The following is a 15,823-nucleotide window of genomic DNA, read 5'->3' as shown; positions in this document are numbered from 1 at the left end:
GGCAGAGTCCAGGATTCCACAGTTTTAAAAAGTATTCTTGAAAGCCACTCAAGTGCAAGCTAGGAAGGTTAGTAGTTAACAGCAGCCTTACTTTTCAGATGACAACTCTCTAAGCTTGAGCATCCTGGGTATAAAACAGAGACAAGAATCGCACCTGCCTCAAGAGGTAAGATTACCACCTTGAATGCACCCAGCACAGTGCCTGGCCAGCCCTTAGCTGGTATGCAGAGGCACTGCCTTACCCATAATTAAGACACAGAAATACCTCCAAACCGGCTAATCAGAGCTGCTGCTCTGAGCCCCTGAACTCAGGCACTCCCCAGAGCTCCCCTCCATCCAGCAACTCAAGGGTTAAAGCCCAGCCCAGCAGGGGAGCCTCGGGGATGCAGCTGTGGGTCTACTAAGGGCTGGTGGTTAAAATTCTTCAACTGCAACCTCTACAGGCTTCCAGTAATGCCTGGTAGGCATTGCGGGGAAGAATTACATCCCATGAGGCACGCCTGGATGTTCTGTCCAATATCAGCATGTCCACCAACTCAAAGGCCGGCCTTCAATACAGGGCTCCCTGACCTCTGGCTGCTCAGGACCTTGACCTGGACCTTTCTTTCCTTGTCTGATTCCAGCTTTGACCCCATTTGGACCGGATCTCTGAACTTTCCCTTCTGGAAGTTTGACTCTCATCCTTTTTCCTGCGGCCTCTGGGGCCCTGTGTTTGCGTCTGACTTCTGGGGAATCTGACCCTCAGCTCTCAGAGGTGACTCTTTGGCTCTTCCTACTATAGAATGACCTTAGCCTCCAGGACAGGCTGCTACCTGTCACCTTCAGGTGGTGCCATCCCCAGAGCCCTGCTCCAACCCAGTACCACCGGTCTCAGGTGCCAAGTTCCAGCCCTTCTTGGCCTCACCTACCCTACGGCTCCCTGAGCTCCAATTCTAGTCCTGATACAGATCACAGGTCTGCATCCTTTGAGAACAGGGTATGAAAGAAGTGGCAAAGAGGATGGAGGGGAAGAGGCAGGATCGAGAGGCAAAGGTAGGGATCAAAGGTGGAGGTCAAGGGTAGACAGTGGTGGGACCCGAGCCTACAGAGAGGGAGGTAGTTCTAGTTTCACTGTTTCTCTGCTCCATGAGGTCATGGGCTGTGTCTGGGGCACTAGTATAGATCCCAGTGCACAGGAAGCATCAGACAGGCAGGAGATGAACAAAGAATGAATGAATGAATGAAGGATGGTATCAAGAGAGAAAGAAAAGAGGAGATACACATTTGAAGTAGCAACAAGGTAGAAAATAGATCTGACTTCAGACACATGGTGTTTAGGGGCTGTGGTACGCCGTAGTGCCAGTTACCAAATATTTCTGCCTTCTCTCCTTTCAGGGACATGGTAGAGTTGCACTTGGCCACACCCATTAAAGGTGGGCATGACCACATGACATGCTTTAGCCAATGAACTGTTAGCAGAATTTATGTCATTCTGACCCGAAACTTTAAGAGTCAATAGCGGATGACTGGATAAAAAAGTCCTCAGACACACACACATATATACAATGGAATACTACTCAGCCATAAAAAAGAATGAAATAATGCCATTTGCAGCAACATGGATGGACCTGGACAATGTCATACAAGTGAAATAAGCCAGAAAAAGAAAGAAAAATACCATATGATATGACTTACATGTGCAATCTTTAAAAAATGAGACAAATGAACTTACTTACAAAACAGAAACAGACTTACAGACATAGAAAACAATCTTATGGTTACTGAGGGGAAAAGGGGTGGGAAGAGATAAACTGGGAATTTGAGATTTGCAGATATTAACTCCTATATATAAAATAGATAAACAACAAGTTTCTACTGGATAGCATAGGGAACTATATTCAATATCTCTTAGTAACCTATAATGAAAAAGAATATGAAAATGAATATATGTATGTACATGTATGACTGAAATATTATGCTGTACACCAGAAATTTACACATTGTAAACTGACTACACTTCCATTAAAAAAAAAAAGTCAATAGGACATTGGCTACTTTCCTCCCTATACAAAGAAGACGAATCCTGACTGCTCATGGTGCACGCAGATCCTGGGGACCTAAAAGGGGCAGAATGATCTCTAGGAGTCAAGCAACCTACAGGGCACACTCGCAAAGACGCTCAGTGGATCTGGGACTGAAGGTCGGTCAGGGGAGGGGCTTTCTGGTGAGAATGGCACCGACTGCCAGGCCCAGTACCTATATGCCTGTAGCTGCAGCTCTAAGCAAGAACCAGAAGGCCAACAGCCTATGTACCGTCCACCGCAGAACTCAGGCAACCAGGCGGCCTTCTCCCACGCTGTGGCCCACCGCCTCTCCCCAAGGAAGGAGCACTGAGTCCTCACATCGCTCTTTGCAACCCCCACCCCCTCCCCAGCAAGCCACCCTCAGGACTCACCTGTGTTGTAGCCCCTCCCAAGGGCAGGCCAAGGCCGGTGATTTTTCCACAGGTTTCCAAGGTACCAATCACTCTGGTTCTCTACCAGGCCCAGGACCTGCTGACCTGTGAAGTACAGAGGATGCAGAGGTCTTAAAAGAAGCCCAGCCACGTGGAACAGTGAGTACTGAACAGGAGCCGTGACAACAGCAAGTCATCATAACACAGCTTTCGTTATTGGGAGCTTTTACGACGCGCCAGGCCCTGACCTAAGCGCATACTTTGTATTAATGTGTTTAATTCTCACACTTAGGCAGCCCACCTATTTTCATTATCCCCATTTTACAGAGAAGAAATGGCGGTTGCCCAGGGTAGTTAGTTAACTTGCCCAAGGCCACCCAGTTAATCTGTGATAAAGCCAGAATCCCAAACCATCCATCCATCCATCTATCCCTCCCTCCCTCCCTCAACTCATGCAACATATTTATTTACTGACACAGTCTTCTTCAAATGTTCCAGTACACTATTTCCTAATGTATAGTAATTTTTGGCTTTCGGAGCATGAGCAGAGATAATTTTCCCACTCAGCGAGGAAGAAAGGACCCCTGGTTAACGAGAAGGGAGCACCCAGAGAAGAGCCACCTTCCCGCAGCGTTTTTACTCTCACGTCCACTTCATCTCGTGCCAAGAAGCATCATCTCAAGGCAGGAGTGTTTTCTAGGGGAACAACTGCTTCTGTGTCCCCAGAGCTCAGCTTTGACGTTGGCCTCACTCTCTCGTGTACTGAGGCCAACGTCGAAGGTATGAGTCAGGCCTCTCGGTCAATTTCTTAGCATCTCAGCACCTCGGGTGAGTGAGCCACTCACCCCAATTTCTTAGAGCGTTAATGTTTCTGGGCTCAGGACTTCTAAGTAGGGCAAGAAGGCATCAGAATCAACTATCTTCCGTTAAGACAACCCTGTCATGCCAGGTGCAGGAGGCATTTCTTGCAACTATTATCAACAGCATTTTACAGAGTAGGACACTGAGGCTCTCGTAGGACTGTGATTTACATAACTAGTGGTGGAGCCAGGGCATGAATCTACACTTATCTGACACCCAGATCCTTTCCACCGTCTCAAAGCATTATTGCTTACCTATATGACAAATGTTTAAGGTAGAAGTTACAAATACATATTTTACAGGAAGAGAAACCAAGGCTCAAAGTTTAAACAACTTGTTAAAGGTCACAGGACTAACAGTCATTGTCATCCACAGCTAACTGATGCCTTCTGGAGCTCAGATCCTTACACCGCTGGCCAGCCTGAGAAAGAAAGCCCTTTCTGACCGCATGGAAGCCCCGAAGCATGTGAAGAAAACACAGCGGTTCTCCGGGAACACCACGCTGGGTGAAACAGAACCTCCTTGGTGTGATGACAGCTCCCTGAAATGATGGTGTGTGGGTTTGGTGTAATTTATTTGATCAATTTATCGAGCTCCCATCTAAATCATCACTCCAACACAAACACATAAATTGGAGGCATAGGAAAAATACTACCACCCACTTTGTCATCGCATATGATCACATTCAGAACTTGTAGAATCCCTCAGAAAAACAGATCACCGATTCAGGATGCGCAAGAGCCAATCAATTCCGCCCGCAACAAGCTTGGGACGTTCGTGCACAACAGTTAGATCTGAAAGGCATGGGGCCCTCAGCATAGAAAGCCGTGCGCTGAGTCCTGATGCAATGACCTCACTGGAGAGCCCATTTAATAAACCCCACTGCGAGGCTGGGATGCAGAGAGGATGTGGGGTCCTTGGGGGGGCAGGTTCATTATCACCGATGACCCCTGGTTGGCGCTGCCACGCTGGTTTTGGTAGGGTGACGGGTGTCACATGCTCACAACCGACAAAGGGGAATGACTGTTTCATTGACTTTAGGGTGGCCACCTGACTTTCAGGAAGGACACTCTTCAGCTGTCTGAAAGTCCACACTTCACATTCTGACATTCCATGAATTGTGTTCTTTCAGACGAATTCTCTAACAGCCACATGAAAAGGGACAGTTCTCCTGCTCGCGTTCCCACCTCTGTGTTTTCCTGGCACTGCTCTCGCGTGGTGGGGATTGCCTTTGCCCCCTGCCGCCCCCACCGGTAATCCTTTCAGGCCCATCTCTAGCACGGAGCCGCCTGCGAATTCCCGCCTGAGATGGTGGCATCTCTACCTAGAGCATCCTCCCGGTATTCCTGCCATCAGTTGACTTACGTCCTGTCAAGGACAGAGTGGGTGACATTCGGGCACACACACACTGCTCATCTGTAAACGTCCATCCCGCCATTCGTCCAAGGGCAAGGACTCCGTAATATCTAACACACTCAGAGGCATTAATAAATATCTGCTAAATAAATGACATTCGCTGCATAAACCTCTCCTGACTGGAGACCACTTATGTCAGTGCTTAAGTGTATCCACATCCCTGAGGCTGCAAAGCGTTGCACCCTCTCCCCATCCCCCAATGTCACCCCATTCTCCCACTCAGCTGTGGGATCTTTGGCATCTTCCTTGCCTACATGGAAAACGGCAGGCAGCGCTTGAAAGCATTTTCTATATCAGTTGCTCTACTGGAAGGCTTGAACTCAAGGTCTTAATCTCCGGAGAAGGAGTAATTTGCCTGGTTAACCTTAAGGCATGTTATCTCAGAGAACAGCAACCAAGTTTCCCTTCTCTCAGTTTGCACCGTGGCTGCATTTCCTAGGACGGGGGCACACAGCCCTTTCACGTCTTCCAGTCCTCTTCAAGGTTAAGAAAACAAAATCCTTACTTTGCCCCAAGAGAGCTGAAAGGTTACTATCCATTGGTTGAGAAAGCAAAATGATAAACAGCTGCTAAGACTTCATTTTGGCTTTTTTTTTGTATGAAGTCATCAGCGGCTCTGTTGATGATCAAAATGATGGCTGGGGTCTGTGTCCGTGGACAGGGAGCCACATGCAAGCAGCGTAGCCGGAGGTGAAGACTGGAATCAGATTGCCTGCTTCCGATTCCCAGCCCTCCACTTCTTTAGCTGTGTATCCTTGAGAAAACGACTTAACCTCTCTCTGCCTCCGTATCTAACTCTTACAGCTGTTGTGACTTCGCACATTTAAATGACTTCACACGTGTAAGGGCTAATCATAGGGGCTGGGACACATTAAGCACTATGTAAGTAATGGCTCTTTTTAAAAATATCATCATTCAAGCTCATCCGTCAGCTTTTGGAAGACAGCGAGCCCATCCACGTGGTTTTCTTTTTGGAGGTCATCAAGCACAACAATGAGGTCCTTCTAAAACCTTGTTTCTCTAGGTGTGGTCTGAGGACCATCTGCTACGAAAACACCTGGGCTTCTTGTTAAAAATGCAGACGCCCGGGCCTCGACTAGGAAGTTAACTGTGACCTGGAGGCTGCCTTCCCCTACATCTCTGGTTTTGTGAAGGAGGGATTTCCTGGCGTCTTACCCCAACCTTTCTCTCCCATAAGGATGCGGAAGGAGTGACCTGACCCGGTTAGTTGCAGAGAGAATTGAGTTTAGGTAGCTTAGCCCCTTCCTTCATCCTTCTCCCAGGAGCCAGCGTGCCGGCAGGGCACCACCCTGAGTCAGTTTTCTGTGGCAGGACCCCTCCAGACGAGATGGCAGATGCCCCACACCTCCTGGGATGGGGTGGGCGATGCCGGCTCTGGGTTGGGTATTACGAATAGAGGCACCCACTGCAGATACACATCTGAGTCAAACCCTCCAATATAACTTTTATGAGCAAAATAACGTGATATTTTGTTCTCATTCCTTTATCTTATCTCAAAGGATCCTGGACTGTAGGAGTAATATCACATATGAATTCCCTCCTCACACAACACTTCTAAATAAGAATTCTGGCTCTTGGGTTGAGTAATCAGCATTAAAAAAAATCCCCAGGTTGGGGAGAGGGTACAGCTCTGTGGTAGAGTGGCTGCTTAGCATGCATGAGGTCCTGGGTTCTATCCCCAGTACTTCCATTAAAAAAAAATCCCCAGGTAATCTGGATGCACATTAAACTTTGAGAATTACTGATTAGGGCCTGGAAGCTCTGTCCTTGCTACAGTCAGTGGTCATGTTCACCTGCAGGGTCCTTAGCACACTCAGTCGGTGTCTAAAAATTGCACATAAACCAGCAGAATTCAGTGGCAATCTCCAATGCTACACTTCTTGAGGAAAAGTGGTGAAGAAGATGAATGGCAGAGCCAGACTGCCCAGGTTCAAATCCTGGCTCCTCACATAGCAAGCAGCTGTGTGACCTTGGACAAGTTACTTAACCTCTCTGTGCCTGTTTCGTCATTCACTAATAACATGGGATTGACAAAAAGTTCATACTTCAGAATTAAACATTTTTTTCTCTAGGCACAAGTTAATCTGTGAAAAAGAAGCTGTGTTCTTTGCTTATTCAAACGTCTCCATTAACAGTACATGGAAAATAGTAAAATGTCCAGTGGGTCTTTGCTGTTAGCATTATGCCCAGAATTCCCTGGCCCTGCACTCTGCCCCATGTGCCTGTATTCAGGCATCTGCAATCTCATCAGCCCCCTCCCTGCCTTTGCTGACACAATCCTTACTCTGCCCAGACTCTGGTTCAGTGTAAATATCAACTGAGGGTCTGCTGTGTGTCAGATACCACACAAATAGTAAGGAATCAGTGACAAATAAAACATAGCCAGCACCCTAGAGGCAGTTAGGAGGAGACAGATAGACAATTATGAAGCAGCGAGGTACATGCAATGACAGAAACACTGGTAAGTCAGACGAATGGAGGGCAGGGAGTAATGGATTCGACGGGGGAAAGTGGGCGATGCCTGCTTCCCGTCCCCTCCCCCGCCCCCGCCGGAGGCATCCACACAGCCCCTGCCGCACTGCGGGCTGCACCTGCCCCTTCCACACAGACCTCCAAACTGCCAAGCCCCCCCAGAGTTTTTCTGATAACAGTGCTGTCCTGTAACACCCTTCTAGGCATAGCGTCCCCTCTGGTCCCCGGTGACAGCACATATGAGACACATTATCTTTTGCAGCTCTGCCAATCCAGCTCATCAGCCAGGTGGCATTGACACCCTGGTCTCCAAAGTCCAAAGCCTTAATCTTGACGATGCAAACACTTCGGGGCTTGTCACCCTATTAAGAGGTAAAATCCCAGGGACTCCTCCTGGGGAGATGACCAGGTGTGCTGCCTCCCTCTGCATTCCACACCGCCTGTCTCCTCTTCTTAGGAGTTGTTATCATAAAACACTAGGACGAACAGAAAAGGCTTTGTCACTGTTTTCCATGCTGGCCCGGTGGTTATGATTAAATGCACTGTTTCCCGTCTTCCTTACTCGAGGCGCAAGTTAACTTATGAAAATGAAGCTGTCTTCTTTGCTTATTCATGCATCACCACTAACAGCCAGACAAGAGCGAACAAGCTTGCTATTCTGCTGGGGCCCTGGTGTTGGTGTCACCAGCCAGTAGACGGATGGCTCCAGACGGGGAACTCCCCTGGCTCCCGCCTTCCGCAGCTTTTGGCTCAAGGCAGGGTTCCTGCCACTCAGGAGGTGAGGCTCCGGGGGAGCCGGGAATGATGATGCTTCCGCGTGAGACACTGGACGTGGAAAGGGCAGGCAAGGTATTCGCTCGCCAGGTGTGCGGAAGGCAGCATGGTAAATCAGAAAGACAAAGGGTTTTAAAACCAGGCAAAACAGGGTTCCAGCTCCAGCTCTGTATTGCTTGACCAAGGCGTAACTTCTCTGAGTCTCAATCTCCTTATTGTAAAAAGGCAAGGATAGAATCTCCCACCTGTCTGCGAGAATGGGTGTGCAGATCCAAGAAGATAATGTGTGCAAACCCCCGGGCTGGTGATGGATGCTCGACTGAAGGCATTTCTCTCCTTCCCTTTCGTGATGGCCATTGTTCATAAAGTCTAAGTGTTCCTATTCCAGCACTGACACTAGCTGTACAGACCGGACTCTGCAAAATGTGGCCGACTGCTCCCCCAACTCCCACCCTGCTGGCTCTTCCCACTGCTCCCCTGAAACTTCTGGAAGCCTTTAGTTTCTGTGACACTAGTCTCCCGGCTCTGAACATTCCTTCCCCACCTCCTTCATGCGACTCCTCTCTGCCTCCCCTTCAATGCTCGGCTCCCCAACTCCCATCCCTGGCCCCCTCTTTTTACTGTACATTTTATCCCTGGATGATGGACTCCACTCCAAGGGCTCCACATACCACCGGTAGGGGGAGAACCCCCCCATCTCCACCTCAGACTACTTTCCAGAGCTTCTTATTCTTAAATCTAGCTATCTGCTCACCATCTTCATTTGACTGTTTCCGCAACAACCTTCAACTCAAACTGTTCAAAGTCAAATCCACAATTTTCTCCTCCTAAAAAACGCCCTGAGTCCTGCCCATTCTGCTGGTTGGGAGCATCGATTTCCAACTTGTCACCAAAGCTAGAACCTTTGACTCCACCCTGACACCTTCCTCTCCTCCTATATCTCATCACTGCTGCAATCAACTCCTACACATCTTACCTGCTGGTTGTCAAACTCATCCCCTTCCTAGCTCTTCCATCCTTGCCCTCATCATCTCTCCTTCTCTGAGACCTTAGGAGAGTCACACCTGATCACCTTTCCCTCAGGGAGGGCCCTGTGCCATTCCATTTTGCTTTACTCAGCCCTAGAAATATTTTAAAAGCTCAAATTTAATGATTTTGCTTCCCTGATTGAAAAGTTTAATGCTTCTGGGGCCCAGCTGAGTGTGGATGGATGGATAGATGGATGGATGGATAGACGGATGAATAAATGGATGAATGAATGAAAAAGAAACATTATTTATAACCCATCAACCCAGCCCATCTGGAGAACTCTATGTCAGTGAGGTGGAGGATGGTACTAGTTAACCATTCCAGGTAAACTCCAGGAGCAGGTAGCTCTAGCGCGGATCATGGATGCTTCTAGTGCTTTTTCCCACGCCCAGGAAAGCTCCAGGGTGCACAGAGGGAGTGTGCCAATCCCAGCTGTGTATCAAACCAGCTGTCCTTATATACCAGCAGGCGAATTTGAAAATGTGATAACCGGGGGCTGTACTAGGTCTGAGCAGAGAAAGCAACAATGCTCTTCCAACCTTGTATTTATTCTATTAAGTTCTTTTAAAATAGAAAAGCCTTTAATGGTACCATTCAATGCATGTCTGAGTGCAGGATGCCTATACTAAGGAAAACACAGAGTATCACATTACTGTTTACTAAACATCTGAAAAGTACTGCTCCACAGCCAGAGGTGCCCCTGGCTAGTGGGTGCAGAATAATAAAACATCTCCTGAGAAGATGCAGCATAAAAGGGGATTTAAACAGCCCTGAATGGGTTGAAAAAGGGCTGTTTCTGAACTTGCACGTCTCACCGCTCCCACTTTCCCGGTTTGGCTCCAGCTAAATGCACCCTGGGCATCACAGAAGTCTGTATGAGCTGCGGAGGGCTTAGTAATTATTCTGGGACCACCGAGTTTGACAGGTGAAGCCCAGAGAAAGGAATGAGGTGTTGAGGAACACGCCGGCGACGCAAGAGCTGGGACTCCACCACCAACTCTACGCTCCACGTCTTTCCTGTGCATGAGGTTCCCTAACGTGGCCTCCTCTTCTCTCCTTGAACTTTAATATGATTCTCACCTAGTTCAAATTCAAGCTCTTCTATGCGTGAATGGTAATCCTGGGCAAATTCTCAGCGCCTCAGTTTCCTCCTCTGTAAAATAGTAAAGATACCTATTTCCGCGGGCATCACTGGGGCTCTTAACCAGGTTGATGCACCCTGCATTTATACAGCATGTCCTTGAGTTGGAAGCCATGGGCTCTAGTTAAAAAGGTCCTGCTGTCAATCATTTTGCCTCCTGGAGGCTGCTTGATGAAGCTCCCCGACCCCTCCAGTTTATTCCTTGTTCAGCCAACCCTGATTTCATTTGGAGAAAAACACTCCACCCTTACTGACCTCTGTAGCTGAGAGATAATCCCTTCTGGGAGGAATTAGAATCAGTGTCACTCTGAAAGGTAGAATAAAGCTTTACAAGTGAAGATTGAAGGAAAATAGATTTTGCTTATTACAAGCCAGACCACTGGAGTTCACCACAACAGAAATGAGCTGCATTTCCAGGGAGGAGCTTCCGAGCACCGGAAGGGTTCCAGACGAGGCTGCGTGATCAGCCCCGACCAGCAGGTATTCACCACGTCCCTGCTGCGACCTGGGCCATGCGCCAACTGCTGGAGACACGCACTGAAGGAAACGGACCTAGTCCTGACTTTTCCGATTGTATGACCTCTACAAAAAGCTTCTCAAATGGTTTGGCTGCCGCCTGCCAGGTCCCAGCTGGACTTCCCTGAAGCAGATTCTCCTGGGGTGAAGCCGGGGGTATTTCTCTGCAAAGGACAGCTCTATGAATGCCGATGCACGGCAGGCTTGGGGACCTTTGGGAGCGGAAAGTCACCTGAGCAGGCATGCTGTGGGAGGGGGCTTATCTGTACTGAGCAGAACTCCGGATTTGATGACCTCAAAGCTCCCTTCCGACCTGATCATGAGGTCTCTTTATTCTAGGCCAGCAATGCCTTTTCTCAACATCCTCTCAAGCTGGACCATCCCACCCACGTTAGTTTTGCACGTGTGCTGTGTGTGTGTGCGCACAGCGGGCCCCGAGGGGAACCTGTTGTCTCAGGGCAGCCCCTGCTTTGTGAGCACGTTGCCCAGGCACCATGATATGTGCTTTCTTTGCCTCATCTCCGAACCCCTTACAACAACCCCACAAGGTGGGCACAGGGCTCATCTCTCAGAAGGCAAACTGAGGTTTAGGGAGGGAAAGTCAATGTCAGAGACATGTGGCTAAGGACCTCAGAGCTGGAGTTGTGTTCAGGTCTCTCTGTTGCAAAAGCCCATGTTTTACACCAAGACTCGTGGTTAGGAACAATCTGCAGGGCGTTTCTCTCTCCAGGGGAGGGGCTGCAGCAGGTAAAGCTCCGAAGGGCACAGACAGAATGGGCGGAAAGGCTCTCAAGGTGTATTTCATCAGCCCACCTGTTCCTGCCCTGGGCGCCTCCTGGGGCTGCAGGCAGGGGTCTGGGGCTCTGCAGGGTCCTCTGGTCCCCATCGGGCACTCTGAGTCCAAGTTCCTTCAGCCTTTATCCCAGGGCACCGAGCTGAGAGCGCAGCCCACCCAGGGGCACTGAGGGAGAACAGAGAAGGCAGGCCTGAGACTCAGAAAAGAGCCTCCGGATGACGATTCTATCTGGCGAGATGTAGGAACAAGTGTCCCCACCCCCCAAGTCAGCCCCGAGCGGGCCCCCGTCAGCTTAACTTACGTTCAAAAACGCCTGCTCCATCTCAAATAATGATTTCTCTCCTCTTCCTTCCGTGATCTTTGGTCTCGGGGAATGGGAAAAACTAAAAAGGGACAGACGCGGAGCCAGCCGCTGGGCTCTCTTCCAAGGCTGCTTTCATCACACGGGCTCCCAGGATGCTGGCTCCTTCACCTCTTAGACGCGGCCTCAGCTCGGGGAGCAGAGCCGGCCTGGACCCGGCTGTCACCTCCATCCGTGGGCTTCTTGGATCTGCCTCTTTTTAAAAACACAATCGGTGGGCGTCTCTCAGATCCTTCACTCTCAGACACTCCTTGAATCAGTAATAACCGTGCTTGGGAGCAGTCCTCTAACCTTCCCAGTGGGGTTGCAGAAAAAGCACCTCTTGCAGGATTTGAAGGGCAACGTTCAGGATCTGGCTTTTCCAATTATGAACTGTGCGACCTGGGCCCAAAGGACTCAATTTTGGGGTGCGTAGGAGACTGTGAGGGCTGCTCTAACCCATCGCCACAGACTGGCGGCTTAAACAGCAGACACCTGTGTTCTCACAGTTCTGGAGGCTGAGAAGTTTGCGATCAAGATTTGGGCAGGCTGTTCCTTCCGAGGTCTCCCTCCTGGGCCTGTACACGGCCATCTTCTCCCTGGGTCTTCACAGGGTCACCCCTCCGTGTGTCTGTGTCTTAATCACCTCTTCTTACAAGAACACTATTCATTTCATGTTAGGCCCGTTCTAATGACCTCATTTTACCAAATTCTCTCTCTCTAAAGATCCTGACTCCAGGTACAGTCACATTCTGAGGCATTGCGGGTTACGACTTCAACGTATGAACTTTGGGGGAACGTAACTCAGCCACACCACAGGGCAAGGTCACCAACCACTCACACTGACAAATGTGGAGCCGTGACTCTGAAAGGACTGAGAGGGAGGGGTCCAGAGCGAGGTCAGGGTCCACAAGGGGACGACGGCCAGGAGGTCGTCTGAAGAAATAAGGATTACATTGAGGTCTGAAGGAAGGTGTTTAGGGTGTCAAGGCCGGGGGAACAGTGTGTGTTAAAACCTTGCCGTGGGAAGCTTGGTAAGGACGAGCGCTGAGCTGTCACAGAAGGAGATTTGGTGCTTGCTCCTGCTTCCTGGCACGGAGCTCCTAAAATCCTTGGAATTTCCTGAGTGATAAGAACATCTTTTGTTCTAATGAGGAAATCCTTTGGCAGCCCCTTCACGATGGCTTCAGGATGCAGGCTGGTTGCCAGAAGAGCCAAGCTTTGATGGGAAGAATGGAACATTCGGCTCCAGCTCCACCCCCTCCCGCCTCCAGGGGAGAGGCGGGAGGGGCTGGAGCCTGAGTTCACTGCTGATGGCCAGTGACTGTCAACCATGCCTACATGATGAAGCCCCCATGCAAACCCCTAAACGACAGGCTGCAGAGAGCTTCTGAGAGGGGGAGCACACGGAGGTTCTGGGAGGGCGGTGGGTCGCAGAGGGGATGGTCCACCCCTCATACCCTGCCTAGTGCATCTTTTCCATGTGGCCGGGCCTGAATTGCATCCTTCATAATAAACCAGTGGCAGTAAGTAAAGCACCTTCCTGAGTTCCATGAGTCCTTCTAGCAAAGTAGCAAACCTACCTGGGAGGGGGGGGGTCTTGGAAACCCCCGACTTTGGAGCCGAGTTGAACAGAAGCGTGGGTAACCCAGGGACCCAACATTTGAGACTAGTGTCTGAAGTATATGCAGTCTTGCGGGTCTGAGTCCCTAACCCGCGGGGTCTGATGCTGACAGCAGGCGGTAGGGAAAGACTCTCACCTGGTGTTTTCAGAGAACAGGAGAATTAATGGGTGTCAGGGGAATACACCCCTCAAAGGACTAAAGGCCAGTGTGACTGAGACACACAGACCACGGGGAGGAGGGTGAGCTGGCAGTGGGGTGACGAGGCTGAAGCTGGCAGGGCGTGCCTGCGGGGCCCAGAAGGAGGTCTCTCCAGGTGGGACACACAAGGGTCTTAGGCAGGCAGGACCATCCTGTTGCACAGCTTGGGAGCACCATTTGCAAAGAAGACAGTGGGAACAGCGCCCCTCGGAGTAGCAGTATGGTGGCGCTGTAAGTAAGCAGCCAATGAGATAAGGATTCTATTCTGAAAAGAACATTCTTGCTGCTGTCCGGGAAAGGAACAACGGATGATTTGTGGGGTTAGAAACCAAGGGTTTCACTTTTCTTCTTTTCTTTAAGAAAGATCACGTTAGAGACACACAAGCCTGGACAGGAGGGGAGAGGTTAGTGCTGTACACACACATCACAGTCATCAAACATCTCCTGAGGGACCTGTGTGCAGGTGACGTGCTCGGGCCAAGCGCCACACCGAGAGGCAGAAATGAGAGCGCTCACCTCCCCTGCACCTGGTAAGGGGATGGGTCGTGTGGGAAAAGGGTGCAGACTCCACTGCTCTTGTAACCCCAGGTGTCCCGGGGCTCAGCACAGTGCGGACGGCATCCAAGGGCTCCCTTCCTGCTCGCTGAATGTTCATGTCGGAAAAACAACAACTTAGCTTGTGTTTGGACCCAATCAGGCTCCAAGAAAGAGGTGGTAGGGGCGACTTTAAGAAATCATTAAGGTACGTGTCCTGGGGGATGCAGAAGAGGTGCTGCTGGGTGTCACTAAGGAGCAGGCAGACCGCACCAAAACAAAAGGTGCAACACAAATCAGCACAGGCAGGAGGGGAGGGAGGCGAGGAAGAGAGTATACGAGGGGGGCATTCTCAGGCAGGACCACTCACTCGTGCATGCTCTGGAGTCAAGGTGGGGAAAGACATGGAATAATAATACAATAATATAACGTATCCAGCCATGAAAAGGAACGAAGTACGATACTTGCCATAGCCTGGATGAACCTCACACACATTGTGCTCGATCAAAGAAGCCACACACAAAAGATCACATACTATATGATTCCTCTTATATGATATGTCCAGAACAGGCAAGTCCGTAAAGACAGAAAGCAGATTAGAGGTTAACAGGAGATGGTTGGAGGGGAGATGTGGAATGATGATTTGATGAGGACAGGGTGATTAAAAAATATCTTAAAACTAGAGAGAGGAGTCAACTGCATCATGTTGTAAATAACTCAACACCACTGAAACTGCACATTGAAAAATAGCTACTTACATAAAATTGTGTAAATTTCACCTTAACAGAAAATGATCACCACATAGCGAGCAGGGAGGTAATCACTGGAATAGGCCAGTAATAATTTTACAAAGTTTGCCCTACTGAGTCCTTGCTACAAATGCTGGGGTGCCCCGGGCTCCCTCACTCCCCCGGGCTCTCCTGGCCTCCAGCCTCCCCAGCCTCCCCAGCCTCTCCGTGTCCTTGGCAATCTCCTCCAGGCCCTTGCTTTAAATACCACCTATACGTTGACAACTTCAAAATTTATTATCTCCGGTCTGCCCTCTACACTGAGTTCCAGAACCATAAATTCAACTGCCCACCTGACACCTCTACTTTGAACATCTAATAGGCACCTCAGGCTTAAATAGCCCAAATTGAAATCTTGATTTTTTTTCTCTTCCCGAACCGTGTCATCCAGGTCAGGAAAGAACAGCTCCCTCTCTCAATCTGCCCAGTTGCTTAGACTAGAAATTATGGAGTCCTTCTTCCCCAAGCTTTAACAAAGTACAATATAATTCAATACATTCATCCATCTTAGGTGCAGTTTGAGAAATTTTGGTAGTTGTGCACAGCCAGGTAACTACCATCACCATCAGATACAGAACTATTCCAACAGCATACTATTTTTGAGATTTATCTGAATTGTTACATGTATTATTATCACATGCTTTTTCATAGCTGAGGGTATTTCAACATATGGATAGAACATAATTTGGGTGGAATCAAGAGTTCTGTTTTGCTGGTTACGTCTGAGATCCAAACGGCAGATCTGGATCTTAAATGATATTTGAGAACACGAGCTCATCCACAGGAAAGGCGAATGGAGAAGACGGCCAAGGTGGAGGGCTGGGCCCTCCCAGCGCTTAGCTGTTGAACAAAGGAGGAGGAGAAGCCAGGGAAGGAGT

The 15,823-nt window shown here is 49.4% G+C and overlaps 1 protein-coding gene across 5 annotated transcripts in view; it reads right to left on the bottom strand.

Moving 5' to 3' along the window:
• The window catches only part of LARGE1 (LARGE xylosyl- and glucuronyltransferase 1), a 488,258-nt gene that overhangs the window by 105,324 nt on the left and 367,111 nt on the right, over positions 1–15,823 (bottom strand). For all 5 annotated transcript variants that reach the window (XM_064491518.1, XM_031463153.2, XM_064491519.1 and 2 more), the window contains exon 7: positions 2,435–2,539. In XM_064491518.1, the coding sequence (XP_064347588.1) occupies positions 2,435–2,539 (105 nt within the window). The remainder of the gene's footprint in view (positions 1–2,434; positions 2,540–15,823) is intronic.

Source organism: Camelus dromedarius, chromosome 11, assembly GCF_036321535.1.
Source record: "Camelus dromedarius isolate mCamDro1 chromosome 11, mCamDro1.pat, whole genome shotgun sequence".
NCBI lineage: Eukaryota > Metazoa > Chordata > Mammalia > Artiodactyla > Camelidae > Camelus > Camelus dromedarius.
This window is presented reverse-complemented; position numbering and strand designations above follow the sequence as displayed.